The 21,916-nt window shown below is 42.8% G+C and overlaps 1 protein-coding gene across 1 annotated transcript in view; it reads left to right on the top strand.

Annotated features, from left to right (window-relative positions):
* ABCC4 (ATP binding cassette subfamily C member 4) overlaps window positions 1-21,916 on the top strand; it is a 245,850-nt gene that overhangs the window by 71,741 nt on the left and 152,193 nt on the right. Inside the window, 5 exon segments of the mRNA NM_001197174.1 lie at window positions 4,187-4,276; window positions 5,499-5,662; window positions 6,982-7,107; window positions 8,732-8,981; window positions 15,696-15,797. Of these exon segments, the coding sequence (NP_001184103.1) occupies window positions 4,187-4,276; window positions 5,499-5,662; window positions 6,982-7,107; window positions 8,732-8,981; window positions 15,696-15,797 (732 nt within the window).

Below are 21,916 nucleotides of genomic sequence, written 5' to 3'. Positions count from 1 at the left end.
AAATAGGAATAATTCCTTGCTTTGTAAGGTGGTTTCCTATTCAGTTGTATGAGTTGTAGTAATTGTTCAATAAAGGGCAGGCTTTTCAATGATTTTTGCTTATGTACACGAATATGATGAGTCTTTTTTGCCCTCAATGAGCTGATTGTTCCTGGGTGGCAACAGATGTATAATTGATAACACTAGATGCTCTTCTGTAGGTGTGAACAGAGTATATATGTGTTTGTTTCTGTTTCTTTGATCTTAATCTTAGGGAGAATCTTAGACCATCAATTTCATACCTTTCTTTTTCATGTAAAACATTTATTTATTTATTTATTATTTATTTATTTATTTATTTATTTATTTATTTATTTATTTATTTCATGTAAAACTTTTAAAGCCAGAAGTTTCTGGTAAGACTTGGTGTAACTATATCCTACAAATTGTGATACGTTATGTTTTTATTTTCATTTATTTAAAAATATTTCTGATTTTCCTTATGAAGTCATCTTTGCCACATGGTTCTGTATGAATATCCTGCTATTTCTCAAATATTTGGAGTTCTGAGAGCTATCTTAGTGATTTCCAATTTAATACTTTTGTAATCAGAGAACATCCTGTCTAACATTTTTATGTTTAGAAAATTACTGAAGGATGCTTGGATAACTCAGTCAGTTAAGCATCTGCCTTCAGCTTAGGTCATAACCTCAGGGTCCCAGGATCAAGCCCTGCATCTAGATCCCTGCTCAGTGAGGAGTCTGCTTCTTCTTCTCTCTTTGCCTGCCACTCCCCCTGTTTGTTCTCTCTCTCTCTCTCTCTCTCTGTCAAATAAATAAAAATCTTGGAGAAAAAAAAGAGAAATTTATTGAGATTTATTTTATGGTCCCAGCATATAGTGGTCTATGTTTGCAAATATTCACTGTGTACTCGAGAAAACTGTCCTGCAGTTGTTGGGTGTGGTGTTCCATTAATATCACAGTAACATGATTAGTAGTGTGTTTCATATCTTCAGTGTCCTTAAAATTTTTTTGTCTACTTTTTTTTTATTAATTACTGAGAGAGGGATGGGACACCACCTGGGTGGCTTGGCAGTTGAGCATCTGCCTTTGACCTAGGGCATGATCCCAGAGTTCCTGGATCAAGTACCACATCAGGCTCCCTGCATGGAGCCTACTTCTCTCTCTGCCTATATCTCTTTTTCTCTTTGTCTCTCATGAATAAATACATAAAATATTAAAAAAAATTATTGAGAGAGGGATGTTGAAACCTATGATTGTGATGTTTTGTCATTTTTCTCTTTGGTTCTGTTTTTGTCTCATAAATGTTGAATCTCTGTGATTTGATCCATACACATGTATTTTATTTTATTTTTTCAAAGATTTTATTTATTCATGATTAGGAGAGAGAGAGAGAGGCAGAGGGAGAAGCAGGCTCCATGCAGGGAGCCTGACCTGGGACTCATCCCAGGTCTCCAGGATCATGCCCTGGGGGCTGAAGGCAGTGCTAAACTGCTGAACCACCCTGATCCGAACACATTTAGGAGTAATGAATTGATGTTGCTTTTATGAAACATCCCTCTTAATCTCTGGCAATATTCCTTGTCTTAAAGTCTGTATTGTCTAATACAGCCACACCACATTCACTGTACCTATTGTTTGCATGGTCTATCATTTTTTTGTCCTTTGACTTTCAACCTGTCAGTGTATTTTAAGTTCATTTTTCTTCTATAGCAATTTAGGTATGTCTTTTGTTAATCCCTGGTAACCATCTTTGGCTTTTAATTAGAGTGTTAGTGTAAATATTGATCTGATTTGTTTTTGGCTTTTTGCATTGCTATTTTTTTTCTACTTGTTTCTTCTATTTTTCTTGTTTCCATTCCTCACTTTTATTTTGGTGGTATCAGAGTTTTTGGATTCAATTTTGATTCCTTTATTAGCTTTTTTTTTTTTTTTTTTTTTTTTAAGATTTTATTTATTTATTCAGAGAGAGGCAGAGACATAGGCAGAGGGAGAAGCCCGCTCCATGCGGGAAGCCCGATATGGGACTCAATCCGGGATCACGCCCTGAGCCAAAGGTAGATGCTCAACAGCTGAGCCACCCAGGTGTCCCTGTATTCTTTCTCCTTGGTCATGGGTCACATATTCTTCGTTGCATGTTCAATAACTGTTTACTATTTTGGATGTTTTAACGGTTAACATTATAGGGACTTTTAGTGAAAGCGTATTTCGTTTTTTTCCTATAAGCAATTCCTGGGAGATTGTTTCAGTAGATCTGTCTATCTACTTAGGTGACTACCTACCTTCCTACTTTATGTATCTCTGTATCTATCAGTGGCAGATATTTTCATTTTAAATTCAGTTAAAGTACATGACTCTTACTCTAGAGTATGATCTTTATTACTAAGCCATGGCCCTCCTGGTATCTAAATGGAGTGTCTTAGGTGCTTTTGAAGATCTTGTATCCTGTTTGGATAGAAACTTCGTGCCCTTTTGCATGAACTCTGGAGTCTCCCTTGAGCTCACAGCTGCCCCGAAATCCATTTGCTAACTCAGTACAAAATCTCTGGGGGCCTGCACTTCTGCTATTCTGGCTTGCAAATTCCAGACATTTCTGCAATTTGGAACAGGTAACTCTTCCTCATTGCCTCAGTGAAAGTGTAGTTCTACTTGGGCAGTAAATGTCTCTGGGCAGAAAGCCAGGCTGGTCATGGGTCTCTGCTCTGGTATTTCCCTTTTCTGGAGGCTTATGGTCGTGCACTGCCTGTGTTCGTGCCTGAAACAGTGGCTTCATAGGTTCCCTCCAGTTTTATAGTTTTACAGTTGAGGGTGAGGGCAAGTCCAGTACTGACGACTATGATGGCTGGAAGCAGACATCTGGCAGTTTGCTTATAGGCTATGTCTTCCTCATTAATAACATTAATGACATTACACGATTTTTTTTTTTTTTTTTTGCCTAGCTAGAGTATGACTGATTTTTCTCTGACAGATTATTAATTTCTCTGCTGCAGCATTGCTGTTAACCTAGGTAGGTGAACATTGGATCCAGAATCAGTCTTTAGTCCATTGCTACACTTGGTCACATAGCTAATTAAATGACAAGTCATCCTGATGGTTTGCCGAGAAGAACTTTGCCTTTTGCACAAATTGTCGTCGGCACCATCTTGTCACGTGGTTCTCATTGTCAGCTTCAGTGACAGGCTGTGAATGGTGATTCCACATGGGTGCAGAGTTGTCTTTTTTTTTTTTTTTTTTAATGTTTGAGAGAGTGCAGAAAGAATGAGAGCAAGACAGAGCAAGTGAGTGCACGAACACTTGGGGATGGACAGAGGGAGAAGGAGTAGAAGGCTCCCCACTGATCAGGGCCCCAGATGCGGGACTCAATTCCAGGACCTTCGGATTACGACCCAAGACAAAGGCAGACACTTAACCAACTGAGCCACCCAGGTGCAACCTCTTGGTGCAGTTGTCTTAAGGTTTTTTGAAAATGATCAGTTTTAGAATCAGTTTTGTGTTCTGTTCTTAGTTTAATTGTTAACGATTAGTTATCAGATACGCACTTCTATAATGTGTTTTCTGCATGAGGGATTCATGTGTATTTGTATGTAAAATTGATTTTAAAAATATTTTCAGGGGCAGTGGGTGGTTCAGGGGTTGAGCGTCTGCCTTTGGTTCAGGTCGTGATCCTGGAGTCCTGGGATCGAGTTCTGTATCAGGCCCCCCTGTGGGGAGTCTGCTTCTACCTCTGCTTATGTCTCTGCTTCTCTCTCTGGGTCTCTCATGAATAAATAAATCTTAAAAAAAAAAAAAAGAATTAATGACCCTGTCCAGATGTATAGTCTGTCTCCTAAATTTTTTCCTTAGATAGCCTTCCCACTTTCATAGAATGTGGCTCAAAATTACTTGAGTTGACTCCCAAGTATAGATCTTTTTATCCTCTGGGCATGTCCAGATTCATCATAAAATGGGGTGGGAGAGTCTGCTTATACCTCGTGTAGCTCTGTTGTTCCTTGTGGTATGTGGCTGCCACCATTCAAAAGTGTTGAAGCCTGAGCCCAGGTCCTCTAGAGCCCTGCTGTCATGGAACACTGTGCTTGCGGGAAGTCACACAAGACCCTGTAAAAAATATACTCCGTTTTGCTTGTTTTCTAAGTGTGGCATGATATCACTGTAGGAATATAATCTTCTATTCCTTTCTTCTGTTTCAGGCACTTCGCCTTAGTAACATGGCCATGGGGAAGACCACTACCGGCCAGATTGTCAACCTGCTGTCCAATGACGTGAACAAGTTTGACCAGGTAGGCTGCCCCCTTGAGGGATCCTTTTTCATTCCTGACACCTTCCTTGGTTTAACTCGGCATTTCTGATGCCAGTTTTTGGTGTAGAATATAAGATGAGGATACTTTTTATTCAATTTTCATTTCTTCTATGTGCAATTTAGGTATAGCACTACTATGTGTTTTCTGGTGATAGGCATTTTGTGTTCCTAATGTGTTTACAGCATACTTCAACAATGCATGTTTACAGCATACTTCAACAATGCATAAGCAGACAGTTCCTGTCCAGCTTGTTTAAATATTGCTAATAGTCCTTCATAAGTGGCCTTTCTGGGCACATGTTGTTGGTATTCGTGGCTGAATTACCATTATTATGTTGTTTTTTTTTTTTTTTTTTTTTTTTTTTAAGATTTTATTCATGAGAGAGAGAGGGGCATGCTGAGACATAGGCAGAGGGAGAAGCAGGGAGCCCGATGTGGGACTTGATCCCAGGACCCGGGGATCATGAACTGAGCCAAAGGCAGATGCTCAACCACTGAACCACCTAGGTTCCCCTGCTGGCTGAATTCTTTGGCCTGCTCTATATGATGACATCTTGGTGGGGAGGGATAGTTCTGTGCCCTGTAGAGTGCTATATAGGAAAGCCCCCCCCCCCCCTTTTTTAAAGATTTTATTTATTTAGAGAGAGGGCAGGAGCAGGGAGAGTGGCAGAGAGACAGGGAGAGAGAATCTCAGGCAGACTCCCCACCGAGCATGGAGCCCAATAAAGGAGCCCAACAAGTGGCTGGATCTCATGACCCTGAGATCTTCACCTGAGCCCAAATCAAGAGTACGATGTTTAACTGAGCCATCCAGGTGCTCCATTTTTCTAAAGGATTTCATTCATTCATTCATTCATTCATTCATTCATTCATTCATTCATTCACTCGAGAGCGACAGAGCAGAGGGTTTTTTTTTTTTTTAAGATTTTATTTATTCATGAGAGAGAGAGAGAGAGAGAGAGAGAGAGAGGCAGAGACACCACAGGGAGAGGGGGAAGCAGGCTCCATGCAGGGAGCCTGATGTGGGACTAGATCCCAGGACCCCAGGATCATGCCCTGGCTGAAGGCAGACGCTACGCTAAACTGCTGAGCCACCCTGTTTAGGTTCCTGTCTTCTTTCAGAGCAGATTGTTTCTGTACTGTGTTCTCACTGGTTTTGTGTTTATGCTGTCTTAAGAAAGCATTGTCTCTTCTCTTTTAAGGTGACAGTATTCTTGCACTTTCTGTGGGCAGGACCACTGCAAGCTATTGCAGTGACTGCTTTGCTCTGGATGGAAATAGGAATATCCTGTCTTGCCGGGATGGTAGTTCTAATTATTCTTCTACCCTTGCAAAGCTGCATTGGGAAGTTGTTTTCATCACTCCGGTAAGAGAAACACTGGTTTAAAAAATGGGTAATATGCATTTATTAATATCCATGGTCTGGCCCCTGCTTTTGATGAAAAACAAATGTCTTCTGTGATCTCTTGTTTGTGTTGATTGTATCGGGTCCAGGCTTAGCCATGGAGGCTCCAGCCTTAAGCTGAAGGCTACTCTGGAAACTGAGATAGTGAAGGCATCCACTGGCTCCTCCTGGCTAGCTTTTTGGGCCCTGTGCCTCATTAAGTTGTGTCTTCCAGCAGAATTTACATATGATGAAGTTATTTCAACATATATTAAATGATAGTATAATTTAAGTATCTACTTAGCGGTCCATTTCTGGCTGCATGATTTTTTAATATATTTTTTTAAAGATTATATTTATTCATGAGAGACACATAGAGGCAGAGACCTAGGCAGAGGTAGAAGTAGGCATCCCTCGGGGAATCTGATTTGGGACTCGATCCCAGGACCCCGGGAATACAACCTGAGCCAAAGGCAGACGCTCAACCACTGAGTCTCCCAGGTGCCCCGGGCAGCGTATATTTTTGTTATGCTTATGTTAGAGGTATTTTCATGTGTGCATGTCTTTTTTTAAATTCAGTGTGACCAATAAATTACAAGCTCCCCAAGGGCAAGGTCAACCTCAATTGTGTCTTTAGATGTCCAGCTGTCCTAGCAGCATATGCGATAGAAAAGTGGCTGGTGATACAGGGTTTGATGATGATGAAGCAGGTTCCAGAGGCTGGAAATGGGTCACTGTCAAGATTTTCAGTTGGATGATGATGAGCTGTTTGAAGCACATCGAGTTTTCTCTTCTGTTTCTTACCTTGTGGTTTTCTCAGCATGGAATTTGCTCTGCGATGGAGAGATGTTCTGTGTCCTTGGAGTCCCATTTCAATGCTACTAGAACTCAGAAGCTTTTCCTGCTCTCTCCTTTGCCCAATTAGAATCAACAGCCCTTTCTTTTCTGCTCCCCAGTACTTCGTTCTACTATACTATACCACAACCAACTGTAGTATTGTTAGATTCACAGGTTATTTGCCTTCCCTACCCAAGCATGACCTCTTGGAGCAGGCGATTTATATCTGACTCTCTTTCGTGTCTTCCTTAGTCCCTATTGCAAGTTTTCTAAGATACTACTTGAATTGGGATGAACTGTTGCCTTCCAAACTGAAGTCTCTTCCATTTGTATTTTGAGTCGAGCCACCTGTGTTGTCTGAGTAGAGGCGCTGGAGGGAATCATTTGATCCCTGGTCGTGGGCTGTGTCTGCTGCTGATAAGGAAAGTGGGGCTGTGGCTCATCTCTCATGTCTGTCCCCTTAGGAGTAAGACTGCAACTTTCACAGATGTCAGGATCAGAACCATGAATGAAGTTATAACTGGCATAAGAATAATAAAAATGTATGCCTGGGAAAAGTCCTTTGCGGATCTTATCACCAATTTGCGAAGGTACGGTTCTCTGTATATTACCCCATGTTTTTTTATTTTTCTGTCTCCTGCTTTTGCTGAAATATTTGAGGAGCCTTAGGAAGTTTTCCCATTAAAATGTGAACTAAAACACTAAACATACCCTGCCCCATGCTATGCAACATATTAATTTGCTCTCCCATTTACCATTTTCTTTATTATTATTATTATTATCTTTAAAGATTTTATTTATTCATGAGAGACAGAGAGAGGCAGAGATACAGGCAGAGGCAGAAGCAGGCTCCCTGCAGGAAGCCTGATGCGGGACTTAATCCCAGGACTCCAGGATCAGGACCTGAGCCAAGGCAGACGCTCAACTAATGACCCACCGAGGTGTCCCACCATCTACTTCCTTTCTTTTCTCTTTCTTTAAAAAGAGCTTTTATTTATTTATCTGAGAGAGAGCATGAGAGAGGCTTCTCCCTGGGGCATAGGGAGAAGCAGACTCCCCTCTGAGCAGGGAGCCCAATGTGGGGCTCAATTCCTGGATCCTTGTATCATAATCTGAGCCAAAAGAAGACCCTTATCCAACTGAGTCAACCAGGGGCACCCCCCACCCCCATTTAGGTATCTTCTTAAAGAGAGCGTGTTTCTACTACAAAAATGAAATTCCACGTATTTCTTCATACCCTGAATTCCAAACAGTAACGATATTATTTGCTAATATGACAGTGGCATTGAAACTATAATTTATGTGAGCATTGCAAGAAGATGAAGATTGTAGAGATTGGGCCAGACTATACCTCAGTTTTTTTTTTTTTTTAATTTTTTTTTTATTCATTTATGATAGTCACAGAGAGAGAGAGAGATAGAGGCAGAGACACAGGCAGAGGGAGAAGCAGGCTCCATGCACTGGGAGCCTGATGTGGGATTCGATCCCAGATCTCCAGGATCGCGCCCTGGGCCAAAGGCAGGCGCCAAACCGCTGCGCCACCCAGGGATCCCTATACCTCAGTTTTATTTGTGCCAAACAGAAACAGAGCCATGAGAATAGCCCCATGCCTTTGCTCAGTTCTGCATGTACTTTGTAGGTGCATCTCCCTCTACATCAAATGCACTCAGCTTTGCATCTTCTCTGGTCCCCAGCAAGCCCGACTAATTTAGCTCACTTTCTGCGCCCCCCCGCAATCTCACTGCCTGGCTCCAGTCATCAGTCATGTGCATCTTCCCCAACTACACTGCTCTGAGGGAGGCACCTCTTTGTGCATCCATGCTGGCTGTTTCTGTCCGATGCACACATTTTCTCTTCCCCCCTATGAATCATGAGCTCTTAGGGGGGACAGGCTATGTGCCCATCTGTCCTCAGCAAGGTGATCAACACAAGACTTCTGTCATTTGATGCCTGCCTGTTGAATGAACATTCATACCTGGTCTGAGTGACCCAGGCAGTTTTACAGAGTGACATTAAGCCTCCATTTAGTTGAGGTGAGCGACATTGGCATTTAGCCCTGGAGCCTGTGCTGTAAGATAATTCCATAAAATGGGAAAGTGATTTGTCTTAATCCTGTTCTCTACCTGGAAATGGAGCCACATGCAAAAGATAGTTGAATTTATGACTTGGATGTTGTTGCTTCCTTGAAAACCATTATCCTCTACTCTTTGCCAGGAAGGAAATTTCCAAGATTCTGAGAAGCTCCTACCTCAGAGGAATGAATTTGGCATCATTTTTCGTTGCAAACAAAATCATCATTTTTGTGACTTTCACCACCTACGTGCTTCTTGGCAACGTGATCACAGCCAGCCGTGTGTTTGTGGCAGTGTCGTTGTATGGGGCTGTGCGGTTGACCGTCACCCTCTTCTTCCCCTCGGCCATTGAGAGGGTGTCCGAATCAGTCGTCAGCATCCAAAGAATCAAGGTTCGGTGACAAACACCTTTTTTACGTTATAAGTGTATTTTAAGCAAAATGCCTGTTCTGAATTGGGGTCACCATGTTATACTTAGGTGAAGCCTGGCAGTCATTCAAGAACGTTGTGTGTATTCCCCTCTCAGTCTTGGTAGAGTACAGGTAGCTAAGTTGCTGATCATTTCTGGCCGGCAACATTAAATAGCAGTGACACAGGGATTGTGAGGTACAGGTGATAACTGCTGGGTGGTTAAAATGTCTAAAGCAGCAGAAATTTCACAAGCAGATTTCATCCCACATGCCATCTTGAAGGACTAGGGCAGTGACTGTAAGACTGGGGTTGGAGTGAGGGGAGACCAATTTCTCTCTGGGCTGGGATGGAAAGAGCTTGCAGAAGGCCCTGCTCCTTGGGTGAGGATGAGTCTCTCTGAAAAAAGGTGAGTTCTGTCCTTCATAGATGCCTGGTTTGTGGTTTCTGAGTAGGCCTGTGGATCTCCTTTCACGTTTTCTTTCTGTCTCACTCTATTTCTGGGAAAGTCTTCCATATTTTATCATACCCTGCCCTCAACCATACCCACTACCTCCTTTTCCAAAATAGCTGTCCCTACGTTGCTCAGGGAAAGTAACTTGTATCTTCAAGATGCGGCCCTCAGGTATTTTTAGGTTTATAAATAAGCCTAAAATGAAAATAGATTGGCTCAGTGAGGCAGACAGGGCATGATCTTGAGTGCCTCACTTTACACAAAAGTCTGGTTTATTTTGTTCCTGCTTCTCCACAGTGCTGGATATGTATTAAAATACGTCTAGTGAAGTTTGATGGCTCTGGGTTTGATTTTCGTCTTCTTTTTCTAGTTTTGTCATAAAAGCTGAGGTTTATTTTATTTTATTTATTTATTTTATTTTTATTTTATTTTATTTATTTTATTTTATTTTATTTTACTTTATTTTACTTTACTTTATTTTATTTTACTTTATTTTATTTTACTTTATTTTACTTTATTTTACTTTATTCATGAGAGAGAGAGAGGCAGAGACACAGGCAGAGGGAGGAGGAGTCCCTGCATGGAGCCCGATGTGGGACTCGATCCCCGGTCTCCAGATCATGCCCTGGGCTGAAGGAGATGCTAAACCCGTGAGCCACCCAGGCCACCCTGAGTTTTTTTTTTTTTTTTTAAGGTTTTATTTATTTGATGAAAGCAGGAGCACGAGCAAGGGGAGCAACAGGCAGAGGGAGCGAGAGAAGCAGGCTGTTTATGAGCAGAGAGCCCAACATGGGGATTGATCCAGGACCTCAGGATCATGACCTTCAGCCTAAGACAGATGCTTAACTAACTGAGCCACCCAGGAGCACCTCTTATTTTCTTTTAGATCTTAGACTCTTTTTCAACCTCTGTTTTCTATAACCCTTTAAAAAAAATTAGATCTTGAGTGCATCATAAGCACCTAGAGTTCTTATTAAAACTGAATTATAACATGTTGGAGATTGATTCCCTGGGTCATGCAGAGCCCAAGGTATCCGTGTCTTAGTCAAGTGTGCCCATGTACCTGGAAATATGCCACATGTGGGGAACATTGCCCCCCTTGTGGAAAAAAGCCAGGATGTACTTAGCAAGTTATAAAAAATGTCAGGATTATGTTAAGACTAAAATCAGGTGAGAGGAGAAGCTAACACCTGTCTTGGTTTATGCTGGATGTTTTTGGAGGGGGCATACGTTGAGGATTCATTCCATTGCTCCACAAAATAACTGAGCACCTACCTTAATCCTGGGGCGGTGCTAATGTGTATGTAGAATAATAATGTGCAGATATCCTTCCTACTTGGAATGCATGTATCATCAAGTAGGGGTAAATAAATATTCAAAGGCACTCACTGTTAAGATGTGTTTCATGGCATTAGTCGTTGAAAGGGATAGTCTGAGCTGCCTTGAGGTGCTTTGTAAACATAATTTTGGAGGTAGAGCTTCCTGGGAAGGCTGAAAGAGGGACCAGGAGAGTTACAGTTATGGGTGGTTAGGAGGGGATGGGAAACGTTTGGGGGAGGTAGGGGGCTGATACTTTTCATTATTGTGGGGATAGTTATGTGACAAAAAAGCTCTTAAAAAGTGCTTGGTGCACCCAGAAGGAGGTCCATGTATTTGAGGAGCCAGAAATGTCTAGTGGTGCACAATAGAGAGTGCTGGGAGGTCTGAGCAGGGCAAACAGCACCCTACAGACTACATTAAGCTGTTTTGGTTTTGCTTTTTCAGAGCTCCCTCTGGCTGCAGCCTGGGGACTGGATCAGAGAAGATGGGGGTGGGTATCTGGGATAGAGCAAGAAGATGCATCAACAGGCTAATGCAGGAGTACCTGGGTGCCTCAATGGTTGAGTGTCTGCCTTCCGTTCAGGTCGTGGTCCTGGGGTCGAGTCCCACATCTGGCTCCCCACAGGGAGCCTGCTTCCCTCTGCCTGTGTCTCTCTGTGTCTCTTATCAATAAAATTTTTGAAAGAAAGAAAAAGGCAAAGGCAGTCCGGGAATAGGATGACATGGTTTGGATTAGGCTGAAATTGATGGAGGCCTGATAGCCACTCAGGAGAGTATCTTGGGTCCCTGACAGAGGTAATAGGTAATGATTAGAATGAACTGATCCAGCATTCCCTCTTCTTCCTTTCCATGCCACTCACTTAGATGTGTTTTGTGTCAGCAGGAGAGGAAAGGTATGCAGAGTTCACTCCCCAGGTAGTCAGGACCAGGCAAGGTTTGACTTGTAGGGTCAGAAGCTGTGTTGGCATACAGGAGCTTGCTGTCGACAGTGTCTTTTGCAGCCCAGGATTCAGTAGGCAGCGCAGGCATGATTTCCAAAGAGCTTGTGTTTGTTAGCTGTAGGAGCTAAATCCAGCAGACCTCCCCCTTCAAGATGGTTCTATGGTCTGCAGCTCTGGGCTAAATTCTCATGTGGGCTGTCTAGCGTAGTATCTTCTTTTCTACATATACTTTTTCTTTTCCTTTCCTTTCCTCTTTCCTCTTTCCTCTTTCCTCTTTCCTCTTTCCTCTTTCCTCTTCCCTCTTTCCTCTTCTTTCTTCTTTCTTCTTTCTATTTTTATTTATTTATTCTTGAAAGATACACAGAGAGAAAGGCAGAGGGAGAAGCAGGCTCCATGTAGGGGGCCCGATGTGGGACTCAATCCTGGAACTCTAGGATCACGCCCTGGGCCGAATGCGGGTGCTAAACTGCTGAGCCACCCAGGGATCCCCGTCTACATACACTTTTCAATTTCCTTTTTCCCATGTACTTAAAATGAAGGATTTATTATGAAGTTACAGGTCTAAGAAGTTCCTTCTATTTTTCTCTTAGTGACATTGGACGAGTCCAATAGGATTATAAAAGATCTTGTCTTCAAAGCACTGGAAGTCTTAACAACGTCTATGCCCAATAAAGTGTGTCTCTGAGGTTATATTGTTCATAATGCTGCTTAGGCTTTTTGCCTACCAGCCACTCTGAAGTCAATCTTTCTGGCTTGAGTTCTGATGTCTGATACTTTCCTGCATGACCTTGTTCTGGGTATGCACTTCATGGCTTTAATGGTAATTTAATGTCAGCCTTTTCATCAGCTTGAGTACTAGAGAAAAATCCAAATAGTGCTTCTGGCACCTTTACAAGCTGTTCATGTGTTGAATGGTGTCTCATTTAACCATTGAGAGACTGTAACTTCTTTCTCCACTCAGACCTATTTCTGGACAAATGCTAAATTGATTTATTTTCTTACATTGTGCATAGTTTTCCTTTTCTTTTTTTAAAAAATATTTTATTTATTTATTCATGAGAGACAGAGAGAGAGAGGCAGAGACACAGGCAAAGGGAGAAGCAGGCTCCATGCAGGAAGCCCGATGTGGGACTAGATCCTGGGACCCCAGGATCCTGCCCTGAGCCTAAGGCAGACACTCAACCACTGAGCTACAGAGGTGTCCCCTTTTCTTTCTTTTCTTGATGGTGGTGGAATTTCTATTCTAATATGCATGTACTGAATATTGAACTTTATGTCTTGTTAATAATTTTATGGTAAAAAATTGGAATTTTATTCTGTCTAGGCAAGATTCATAACTCGTAAAACTTTTTGTTTGTTGCTGTGTTAACTCATACTCTGTAAAACTGTAGTGATGTAGTCAGTGGTCAGATTCCATTGAACCCGCCATATGGTCTGTTGGCTTCTTTTGGGGATATCCAAGACTTCCCTGACACAGGCGTGGGCAGCGAGCCCAGATGAGTGAGGAATGCGTGAGCAGGCCATGCCTCAAGTAGCTGGGTCTTTCAGAGAAATGCATAGGAACACATTTTTCTTTTCCTGCACAGAAGAAACTTTGCATATTCAGCTTTTACCGGTTCTTTTGAAGTTGAGTATTGTAATCACATTTGTAGCTTTGTGAATAGTAGACAATTTCGAATGACTTGAAGAGTGTTTATGATTTTTGTAGTAGGTGACTTATATGTTTCCCTAAGAAACTTAAACATGCTTAGTTCGTTGCTTCCTACATGGGTTAGGGTTAGCTTTGCCCATGGGAACTAGAATACGCACATTAAAACTGCTTTCAGAAGGCAGTATTTTTGTGTGTCGGTTTGTGTGTGTGTGTGTGTGTGTGTGTGTGTGTGTGTGTGTATATGTGTGTGTGTCAGTTTCTTAGGGCTGTTATAACAAAGTACCACAAACTAGGTGCTCAGTGCAACAGAAATCTGTGGCTTCATCTTTCTGGAGGCCAAAAGTGTCTTAAAATCAAGATGTCTTCAGGGTCACGATCCTTCTGAAAACCCGATAAGGGAGAATCTGTCGTTGAGTTTTCTGACTTCTGGTGGTCCCTGACAGACCTTGGCATTCCTTGGCTTGCTCCACTGACTGAGCCAGCCAGGCACCCCTCTGCATTTTCTTCTTTTAATTGACTGTTTTATCTTTTTTGTGTTTAAAGACTTTATTTATTTGTTCATGAGAGACACAGAGAGAGGCAGAGACATGGGCAGCGGGAGAAGCAGGCTCCATGCAGGGAGCCAGATGTGGGACTCGATCCTGGGACTCCAGGATTATGCCCTTGGCCGAAGGCAGGCGCTCAACCGCTGAGCCACCAGGAGTCCCTGCATCCTATATGGACACCAGTCAGATTGGATTTAGAGCTTACCTTATTCCACTATGACCTTACTTTAATTACTAACGTCTGTAATGACCCCATTTGCAAAAAAACATAAAATTTTGAAGTAACTGGGGTTATGACCTTTTTTTTTTTGAAGACAGTTCACTCCATAAGAAGCTCCATTGCTGGTGTTCTGTTCTCTGGTGTTAGAAACCTAGACACTTTTTTATCATTCATTGTGTGTGGTCTTGGCTAAGCTGGTGACTGACTTCCAAGCCACTGTGGGGAGGGAGGAAGGTTCCTGGACATTGTCAGTTTCCAGTGGCCTGAACTTAATCAAGTGGCTACACATAGCTCCAGGGGAGGCTGGGAAAGGGGTGGTGGTGTGTGTGTCTCTTTTCAAGGCTAGCATTGTCAGCTAAAAATTAGGGTTTTGTTTCCACAGGAGAATGAGAGCAGATTCTCATGGCCATTAACAGTCTCTGCCACATGGTCAGTGTTTTGGTGGTATAGAGGTTATTAGTTATTTATTCCATTTCTGTACCAGTGCAACTTTTCTCATTGAATTATGTCTAGTGTTTATAGAGCAAGAAGATTTCCTTAGATAGGTGATTATGCTACCTTTGTAACAGTTAACAGGACTTCGTTTTATTAGATTGCACTGGGTAGCTGCTAACTAGTGTGGAAGTAGAAGATGTGACCATTTCTGCTGCCCAAGAAGAGTTGCTAAGGAGATTATGAAAAGTGCTTGTAAAATATTTTGTAAGAGATAGAAACTTGTTACAGGGATTTTTTTCAAAGAATTACGACAAGGGATAGTTAATGATGAATGAAACATTGATTTCACATGTATAGGGAGAAAGTGTACCTAAATGTCCCATGAAAAGTCACAACAAATAAATGAGTAGAGCCGCATTTTTCACTGAGAGTCTTTGCCACTGGTGTCGTGTTCGCAGCCTGTCCTTTCAGGCCAGCTTGATTCCTCAAAGCCAGGGGGATGGCCCTCATCTTTGTGTTCCTAGCATCTCACGTACTGCTTGGCACATGGTGGGATTAGGTAAATATTTTTGGAATCATTTCCTACCAACTCCCCTGTTTATTGTTAGTAACAGAGAAGTAAAACAATAAAAATGTCTAGGTTCTAAATGTGTTCACTATTTGTTTATTTTTATATTTTTAAAAGATTTTATTTATTCATGAGAGACACAGAGAGACAAGGCAGGAGACCTAGGCAGAGGGAGAAACAGGTACCTGTGGGGAGCCCGATGAGGAACTCTATCCCAGGACCCCTCGGATCATTACCTGAGAGCCAAAGGCAGACGTTCAACCACGGAGCCATCCAGGGTGCCCTCACTATTTCGATCTCTGTTTTCTCTTTAGGGAGAAGAATCCGTATACTTGTTGAGAAAGTGACAAGATAGCTTTGTAAACTGTTTGTATATATATACATGATCTATTTTATAATTACATAGGACATGCTGTGTTGTGATGGGAGTCAACCGTTCAAATATAGTGGGTAAAATGATACCTGGGCTGTGTAAAATGCTACATTGCAAATTACCAGGAAGGCAATTACATTTGCTTATGCCTTGCTCCTGCAGTTCAACCAGCCTTTCTCCTTATTCTGCAGAACTTTCTGTTACTTGATGAGATATCCCAGCGCACCCCTCAGCTGCCATCAGATGGGAAAATGATAGTGCATATACAGGACTTCACCGCCTTTTGGGACAAGGTAACAAATTTTCCATTACAAGGGAGAAGGAGAAACAGGAAGCCTGGTGCAGGGCTCCATTCCAGGACCCTGGGATTATGACCTGAGCTGAAGGCAGATGCTTAAGCACCTGAGCCACCCAGGTGCCCCAGGGTACACAGATTTAATAGAGAATTTGAAATTATTCTTTTTCAAACCGAATAAAATGTAACTGGCATCATTTACTTGAAAGTATGTTATAAAAATTCTCAATCAAGAATAAGAGATTAACTATGAAATCAGCCCCAAAGGCATTTGACATATTGTTCTTTATCTCATCTTTAAGAGAACTTTCCAAGTATTATCTCATGTTTTGGGAATAAGTATGTAAGTTTGCAATGTCAGAATTTACAGGGTTGGACAGGTGATAGTGTGCCACATGAGCTAAGTAACAAATACATTACAGATTCTTACAGATGAGGGACTTTGGTGAATTGGTGAATGTTTTTTTACCTTGATGCTTTCAGACCATCTCTTTACCTGTTGAGTGAAGCCTGTGATGTGGATCTTTGCTCTGGGGTAGGGTGATGGCTCCCCTGTTCTAAACTTCTGGAAGGTGCTGTTGACTTTGGTGACAGCCAGGGGTGGGGAGGAGGCAACAGGTGGGCATAGGAGGTGCCATGATTCTCAGCTGGAGGGTTCGGCTGTGTGGCAAACTGACAGGTAGAAGAGGTGCGAGGTGTCGAGGAGTTTGTTTCGCTTGGTCTGTTTATGACATTTAGGCACATGGGGAAAACTGGATAGCCCGCTGCAGGCCCAGTGCCACCTCTCTTGTCAAAAACTGAAACACTTTCTTAGCCTGCTCCTATGGTCTTCTGTGCACATGCTCCCATCAGAGTCTGGGACTGAACTCAGTCCTCAGAAATGAGTGAATTTGTAACTGAGCCAGTGAAAGAATAAACAATGAGGGCAAATGGTGGTGTGTGAGGCAACCCCGAGATTACCAATGGCAGGCGGCTGCTCCCATCCCTCGGGCTGGAGGGATGTAGGGAGGAGGTGGCCCCTACCAGACGGTCACCCATGTGCAGTGGAGTTCAGTTGCCTGGCCTCCCTCAGGAGTGGGGACCATGGTGGGGAGGGCCTGTTCTGTGGGCCCTGGCACCTCAGGGATGAAGCAGCCACCGTGGAAATACCGCTGGAAGCACGTGGAGGTGCTGGTGGGTGCACCTCTCCCCTCCTACCTCTGGCCCCAAAACCCGGTGTTCTCTACAGCTGAGCTGGTGTTGGTTTGGAAGGTTGCAGGAGCCAGTTCTGGGCATTGCAGGGGAAGGCCGAGGAATGGTGTCAAGAGCCCCACAGATGCGCAGTTGGGACTTAGGCCCACATCCCCTCAGGGTTCCCTCCTTCAGGGCTGCCAGGGTCCTAACTCTGGAGCCTTTCTGTCTTTTCCTGCCCGCAACTAGGTATCGTGCCCTCTGCTCCATGTTTGCCTGCTTCTCCTTGGATTCCCAGCAGTGCTCCGGACAAAATAATAGTTCCCAAACACATGATGCACCGCTACACTTGTCCACTCACACACAAGGGGCCTTACCTGACCTCACCCTGACACTTTCAAGCAGGAGGGAATCAGCTGCCGTAAAGTAGATAGTTGTCTTTGCGATCCCCTTGAAGCACTTTCAGGAGGCACCGCTCCGGTTCTGTTCTGCGAATGCCATTGAGCTAAAGAGCACTAAGCTTGTTAATAGGCACATTGTGTAATGACCCGTCACCAAATCACTTTTGTGGCACATTGTGCTACACTGTAAAAACCTAGCAATTCTCTTCTTCCCAGACTTCCTAACATGTTCTCAGACTTTTTTTCCTGCAGCTTGCATTGTAGCGCAGGACATCCCATTCTAGTGGTCTGGCCTTGACTGTGAAAGGATTGTGCTTCACGCTGGGGATGATTAAGGCCTGTCAGATTAGGTCACAGAATAGGGAGCCTTGGGTCTGGGAAGGCCACAGACACTGGGGGTTTGGGAGAGAAGCTGAGGCCAAATGTATCACATGCTGGGCTCTGAGAAGCAGAAGGATGTGGATCTTCCAACCAGGTGCACTGGATAGCTGGGTTGGTAGGTAGGTGGGCAAAGGTCTCACCCACCCGGTTTCATTCATTAAATGAATGCACTTGGTTTTATGCCTGTAAACTTTGAAGTGATATGGTCCAGTGGGAGCCTCTATTCGACTTTGTGGTTCACTGCTGCATCCCCTGGGCCTAGCTGGAGTCTGGAACTGGGTGAGGGCTCAGTCTGATGCGCATTGCATCAGCTGCTTGTCAGATGCTGCCCCCTGCTGGCCAGCGGTTGATCCTGAGGTCGACACGGGGAAAACACTCCTAAAAAGAAACTGGGGTGTAGGGGAGCTAGGAAGCCAATATTGGTATATGGCTTATGTTTTTGTGGTCGTAATTGAGGAAAATGCAGTAAAATAAGTACTAGTTAGGAGTGGAGAAGCTTAAAAAAAAAGTTTCTGTGTTTTGAAATCCAGCTTGTTAATAATAGTTTTTATAACTCTGATAAAATCTGGGCCCAGTTTTTCTTTGGTGATTAAATGTGATTATCATAATTTTTAGTAGGTACCCATGTTATAATCCATTATGTCCTGAGAAAATTTTCATTTTGGAAATTATCCAGACCTTTTATTTCTCCTCCTGTGCCTTTAGTCTCTCAGGTATTTTACTAATGGCATTACCCATTCAAGATGTAGAGAGGTCCCGAAGCTCATCACCAGAAAGTTCAGGTCTGCACCTGTTTGTGGGAAGATGAGCTCAGCTGGCCAGACTGATGTGCTTTTTGATTATCCGTGGGTTGGATTCTTCCTAGCACCATCCCAGATAGTTGTGTTTGCCAGGGATGGTCTGCACAGCTGCTGTGTGCATTTCTCTGCCCTTTGTTTTGGAAAAATCCTTTTCTGGAATGTAGAAGGCGACATTGCCTTAGATCAACTCTTGGTCAGTTTCCTGTGATATGTGAAGACTGCTTTTGTAGAACACAAGGCCCCTCCATACAAGCTTTCTTCAGAAAGGGTTTGGGTTTCAGATACAATCACTAGATCCTCAGTCATGGCACTGTGCATGGTGTGGACTCAGAGAAGCATCCCACGGGAAATTACATGGAGATCATAGCAGTAGGAAAAATTTAGATGATCCCTGAATAGTAGCTCTTTTTTTATTTGACCTTGAATTTTCCTTTTTTTTTTTTTAAAGATTTTATTTATTTATTCATGAGAGACCCAGAGAGAGAGGCCGAGACACAGGCTGAGGGAGAAGCAGGCTCCATGCAGGGAGCCCGATGTGGGACTCGATCCCGGGACTCCAGGATCACGCTCTGGGCTGAAGGCAGGTGCTGAACCACTGAGCCACCCAGACATCCTGACCTTGAACATCTCCTATCAATCTTCTGACAGTTTCGATATCTGGGTTTGGACAAACATTCTTACAGTTGGTGACTACTACTGGGATTTTATAATCTTAACTTAAAACCATCTCTTGGGCTGTCTGGGTGGCTCAGTGGTTGAACATCTGCCTTCAGCTCAGTCTGGTCCTGGGATTGAGGCTTGCATTGGGCTCCCCACAGGGAGCCTGCTTTTCCCTCTGTCTATGTCTTTTGCCCTCTCTCTGTGTCTCTCATGAATAAATAAATAAATAAAATCTTAAAAAAAAAAATGAAACCGTCTCTACTTATTCGTACCCTCTGCCCTTTGCTCAGAAGATAAAATACTGATTGTTGTTGAATGAGACACAGAAACCTTCTCCTTTTTATTTACTGTGCTCTGCTAAACTTTTTCTTCCTCCAAGAATATGCTTTGTTCTTAGCAGTTTATTATTATTTTTTAAGATTTTATTTATTTATCCATGAGAGAGGCAGAGACACAGGCAGAGGGAGAAAGAGGCTCCATGCAGGAAGCCCGGCGTGGGACTCGATCCTGGGACTCCAGGATCATGCCCTGGGCCGAAAGCAAGCGCTAAACCACTGAGCCACTCAGGGATGGATCCCCAGCAATTGATTTTCTAATGTTTCAAAGTTCTATATGGAAATGAATCTTCTGGGATCCCTGGATGGCTCAGCAGTTTAACTCCTGCCTTCAGCCCAGGGCATGGTCCTGGAGTCACAGAATCGAGTCCCACATCAGGCTCCTTGCCTGGAGCCTGCTTCTCCCTCTGCCTGTTTCTCTGCCTCTCTCTCTCTCTCTCTCTCTCTCTCTGTCACTCATAAATAAATAAATAAAATCTTTTTTAAAAAAGGAAATGAATCTACTTTGGTCTCTTTAAAGAATAGTTTGAAGTGTGAAGCTGTAAAACTGAACTTTTTTTTAAGAACAGGAATACTTAGAATTTTCCTAACACTGAATCTCTTTGTCTTAGAATTTATACAATGTTCAGGAATACAACTCCTGATCAGTGTGATTTTTGCTTTGTCCTTTTCCCTTGTGTCTGATTCTGTGATGTAGGCATACCTCCATGTGTCTTTTGCAGTAGAAGTACTTTGCTGCCCCTGTTTAGCTAGGACAGGTAATGCATGCTACAGATATAAAACTAGGACTTTACCACTCTGGCCCACAATATCTTACTAATTTATTCATTGTTTTTTTGGTAAAATTTGAGCTCTGAATATAGCCTCGATACCCCACTGACATGAGTCTCTGCCCAGAGTGACCTTATAGTATAAAGTGCCTTCTTGCTTTGTGAGCATTACTGAGATTTCTTCCTTATCAAATGAGAATGGAGCAGTTATTAGAGATTTCAAATTACTATTAGTGAAGGGTCCCAGGCATGCCATGTGCTTATGCTGCCACCTTGTGGGGGTTAATGAGATAGAAGATTAAAACCAAGGGTCATAGCGTAAATTTAAAAAATCTTCCATACTAAATACAAAATAAAACCACGACGAGCTGCCACTTTTTCTTGGTTAGAATGGCTAAAATTAACAAGTCATGAAACAACAAATGTTGGCAAGGATGTGGGGAAAGGGGAACCCCTCTTAAACTGCTGGTGGGAATGCAAGCTGATGTAGCCACTCTAGAAAACAGTATGGAGGTTCCTCAAAGAGTTAAAAATAGAGCTACCCTACAACACAGCAATTGCACTACTAGGTAGTTACCCAAGCGAGAAAAATAGGATCACCTCGGTGGCTCAGCGGTTGAGCACCTGCCTTTGGTCCAGGGCATGATCCTGGAGTCCCAGGATCGAGTCCCACATCGGGCTCCCTGCGTGGAGCCTGCTTCTCCCTCTGCCTGTGTCTCTGCCTCTCTCTCTCATAAATAAATTAAAAAAATCTTTAAAAAAGGGCGAAACCAGTGTTTCAAAGGGTCACACATATCACAATGTTTATAGCAGCAATGTCCCCAATAGCCAAACTATGGGAAGAGCCCAGATGTCTATCGATAGCTGAATGGACAAAGAAGATATGGTATCTATATAATGGAATATTGCTCAGCATTCAAAAAGAACAAAATCTTGTCGTTTCCAATGACGTGGATGGAACCAGAGGGTATTAATACTAAGTGAAATTTTTTTATAAAGATTTTATTCATGAGATACACACACACACACACACACACGCGCGCGCGCAGAGGGAGAAGCAGGCTCCATGCAGGGAGCCCGAGGTAGGACTGGATCCTGGGACTTCAGGATCATGCCCTGGGCCAAAGGCAGGCACTAAACTACTGAGCCACCCAGGTGTCCCACTACTAAGTGAATTAAGTCAGTCAGAGAAAATAAAAAACCATGTGATTTTACTCATGTGGAATTTAAAAATCAAAATAGATAAACCTGGGAAAGGGAGGAAAAACTAAGAGAAAATCAGGGAGTCAAACCATAAGAGACTCTTAAATCTAGGAATCAAACTGAGGGCTGTTAGAAAGGAGGGGGTGGAGGGGATGAGGTAACTGGGTAATAGGCATTAAGGAGGCATGTGATGTAATGAGCACTGGGTGTTACATGCAACTGATGAATCACTAAATTCTACACCTGAAACTAATTACATGCTATATACTAACTAAATTGAATTTAAATAAAAAATTAAAAAAGTATTGTGACTAAAAACCACACCTATACTTAATATTCAGTTAACTGTATTCTTTTAATGTTATTGTGCACCAAGAAGTTTTCATTTCAAGAGAGT

Source organism: Canis lupus, chromosome 22, assembly GCF_011100685.1.
Source record: "Canis lupus familiaris isolate Mischka breed German Shepherd chromosome 22, alternate assembly UU_Cfam_GSD_1.0, whole genome shotgun sequence".
Classification (NCBI taxonomy): domain Eukaryota; kingdom Metazoa; phylum Chordata; class Mammalia; order Carnivora; family Canidae; genus Canis; species Canis lupus.
Note: the sequence above shows the minus strand (reverse complement) of the source record. Positions and strands in the feature narration are given on the sequence as shown.